Source organism: Eimeria acervulina, genomic scaffold, assembly GCF_000499425.1.
Source record: "Eimeria acervulina Houghton genomic scaffold, Eah_scaff634, whole genome shotgun sequence".
Taxonomy (NCBI): Eukaryota; Apicomplexa; class Conoidasida; order Eucoccidiorida; family Eimeriidae; genus Eimeria; species Eimeria acervulina.
Window position 1 is genome coordinate 12,991 of NW_013547233.1, and position 3,567 is coordinate 16,557.

At 49.8% G+C, this 3,567-nt stretch overlaps 1 protein-coding gene across 1 annotated transcript; it reads left to right on the forward strand.

Annotated features, from left to right (window-relative positions):
• Positions 1-383: 383 nt before the first annotated feature.
• EAH_00045080 (hypothetical protein) lies at positions 384-1,999 on the forward strand (the record flags this gene model as incomplete). The annotated part of the gene is made up of 5 exons (XM_013391619.1): positions 384-389; positions 632-738; positions 1,429-1,483; positions 1,656-1,689; positions 1,881-1,999. The coding sequence occupies 5 exons, from the start codon at positions 384-386 to the stop codon at positions 1,997-1,999; spliced, it is 321 nt and encodes a 106-aa protein (XP_013247073.1).
• Positions 2,000-3,567: the final 1,568 nt, after the last annotated feature.

The window sequence follows — 3,567 nt, forward strand, 5'->3', positions numbered from 1 at the left end:
AAATGGTCTGAGTAGAATGTTCTGTTCAGATATTTGGGGCCGTAGGCAGTTCCGAATCAAGACGAACCGTCGGCAGTCAGCCGTCCCGCTTTGTCCGATTCTTCACTAGTTGTGAAGTGCCGTTAGCAAGGACCAACAGGCGGTGAGTCGTGCTGGCATAACTATGCTAAAAAGCCTGCTAGCGTGGGCCACAATAATCTTGGACGCATGAGGAGAGAGCTTCTTGTTTCTTGTGCGCAGCTTGCCGAATGCATTGAGGTCTCAGCAAGATGGGTGTTCGTTGTCAGTCGAGGGGAAGTTCTGAAAGCCCAGGGAGGGCGAAAGGATAGTAGCCATTTGCGGGAAAGAAAAAGCATTGCTTTGTGCACATGCATAACGCGCAAATGCCCGTAAACTGTGAATGCATGTTACTTTGCGAAGCTGGTATGCAGCAACTAAATTCAACTAATATTCTCAGTCATGCCTATGTGCTCTCATTTTGCGTGAAGTCATTTTCACGCTGAAAAGCAACGCCGCCCGTGTCGTTCGAGTTCGGACATGCTGCGAAGCATGCAGTACGCAGGAGTAGGCGCTTCGTGATGTAGTTTACGATCGTGCTGGTGCTTGCGGTTCGTGTGCTTTTGTGGATCAGACATTGGCGTGGTCGGTGTCGTGTGCATGCTCCGCACACTGGCGTGGCAGTTCCCACATTTTGTTTCAGCTCTTGGCTGCGTCGAATGGCGCCATTGATTACTCGAAGTATATCCACTTGCACTTTCTTTCTTATTTTATGGTTAACTCAAAGCTGAGCGCAAACTGAGGTTTTCTTGAAGGAACGTCCTAGAAAACCACAGTTTGTGCTGAGCTCTGAGATACCCATAGCAGCGGTTCCGGAGCTTTTCGACGATAAGTAACTTCAGGGGGACTCGGCTTTCACCGGAGTCTTTCTTCTGGGTAGAGTTTGCATGCTGGGAAACAGGAGGTGCGCTTTGAGGTATACCGATACCGAAAGCACGTGAAAAATGTGAGCTTTGGTTGCGTGTTGTGCCCGTACTGCACAGTTGCTGCATCCGCGTACTCATCATTTGCGGAGGCAGAGCGGTCCTACAGTGCCATGCCTTTGACAACAACGCAAAGTGCCTGGAGCTAGCACCAAGCATGCAAAACTGTACTCGCCAGTAGAAATACTGCATCTTAAATGAGTGTTCTTTGCCATTTCCCCTGGTATGCAGCCACTATTGTTCTTGATCCCCAGGAAGTTAGTCTGCCAATTCGACTGCGGCAAGTTTTGGCTTGGACTAGCGTGGAGATTGGGTGGAGAACCTATTAGGCTCAGGAACGTAGAGCGCACTGCAGCTAAATCAGCTGGGTTGGAGACCGCACGCACGCTCTGGAGAGGAAAATGACTTTTTCCCTGTGTTGTGCAACTGCCCTACGTGTTTGTGGCAGTGGGCTCGATGCCGTTGGAATTTCCTGGACCACTGGTTCTTCCTGGGCGCAGGAGGTGGGTTCAGCCTTCTGTCCAGTGGAAACTAAAGTAGATATGTTTGCCTACTTCCCGCTCAACCTGCTCCTTGGTGAAAATTTAGTGGCCGAAAGAAGATGTATTTGTCTCGGTCCCCTAGTATCCTGTTCATGCTGCTTCACTTATGGTTTGCCTCGTATGTGGCCTGCAGATCGTACGTCTGCGAAGCAGCAATATTGCACTCGGTTGGTTGCATGCTGGCTTAGCCGTTACGTCCTCAGTACGCGAGAAGGGCAGCCTTATACTACCAAGGACGGGAACACTCAACGCAGTGTCACCATATCGTCGTGGGCCGACGCCGCGTCCGCTTCAAATTGAGCCATATCCCGTACCAAAACAGCAAGTGCGGTATCTTTTCCCTGCTTTAACTGTGCAGGTTCGTCCGCAAAACAAGATGCTGCAAAGGAGCTCATCGCCTTTCTGGGGGCTCTTGAATGCGAATTGACGCAGCGAGTGTGTTTTCGCTCGGCAGAACCTTGGCTGCGAGCCGGCTGAGGGAATGTAGTCCAACTTTGTCCGCGCAGCTAAAAAGGGTCTGCCCTTTGGCATTTTATTTAGGCAATCATACCTACTGTTGCCCTGCACAAGTTGGCTCAAAGGCAACCGACAACCATCTGCCGGTCGGTTTTATTGCACAGTTGAGCGCAGTAGCCACACGGGCGGATTTGGGTTTACATCTCATATTCGGGAAAATAAATTGCGGGTAGGCGATAACTTAAGGGCGTGCGTTTATCGCTTGAGCATGTTAAACTTTCCTCTTATGTTGCCCACCCAATTTCAAAACGGTTCTAGTGTTTTGTGGCGCTTGGCGCACATCTTTTTACCCATGCGAGGCCATGGATAGCGTGAAGGCATTTTCCGACACCAAAACCTAGCACTGCTGCAGTGTCCATCTGTACGCAGTTGTCCCTGCCGATCGTTGCCGCTTTCCATTGGACGGGGGGGTTACATAGAGTAATTCTGGCCAGCAAGTGCGACTTGGCAATAGAACACAGGTGCACCTTATTTGGTTGCAGAAAACGGATTACTCTAGTCCTTTTTTGGACAAGAAATAACAGGAACTTCGTCAGGGAAGACTCGTCAACTTTCCTTTTCCCTCATCTGCAGGAAGAAGGTCCCGCCGTTTTCAATTTTTAGAGAGTATTTCACTGCAAATGCAGCAAACACGTAGCTTCGTCGAGATCTTCTGAACTGTAGGTACAGGGACTGCCCATAAGTGCTCATGCATGCGGGCATCGTGAATACGGGAGGAATTTTCGATTAAATTCGCCAATAAGAATGCTTCCAACTGCATCAACCTTCTACAGATCGTGCGTTGGCACTGGGATGTTTTGTCCCTGAATAGGTGGTCGATGTTTACTGGAATGGGCCTCCTGCTGGGGGCGACGTGCACCAACGGTACACATACACGCACGCACACACTTCCTTTGTTGAAGGCAAATTCATCTACGGACAGGACAACGGCTACTACATGTGAATTGCATAACGGCACAAGGTCAGAGTGTGTTGTTTATTTGCACATGCTTCGCATACGTTGTCTTCAAGAACCTGGGTGCAGTGCGTACGTTTTGGCAGGCAGTTCATGTTTGGGCTCCGGTGCACCCCTCTTTTTTGACGCTCCCCACCGTGGGTAAACGCTTTGGCTAGGTGCAGAAGTTTGTCAAAATCCTCTCTACGGCTTACGTGAGAGAGAGAGCATAGCCACACTCCCTAGAAGGGACGTGCGAGGAGCACATCACTCTGGCCCTTCCTCTTGCTGGTGGAATGGCTGCATTTTTCATCATTCTGAATCAACACTATATAACTTACCGAGTCTGTGTAGTCGTCAGCTTGGGCCTGACTGGAGCACAGGCGGTGGGTTTTTGCGCGAGGTGGTGTTTTACAGGCTACGCTCCCGGCCGAATTGAAGCTTCTTTAAGTACAAGGGTGTTATCAGCCGTACCATCTGTTCTCGATCACATCCTACCCATTTATAAAAGAATCCGTATTGGAAAAACTGCGTACGTTGCTTTCGAATAGTTCTCGAGCTGTAGCATATACATGCTTGACCTGCCGCATTGCAT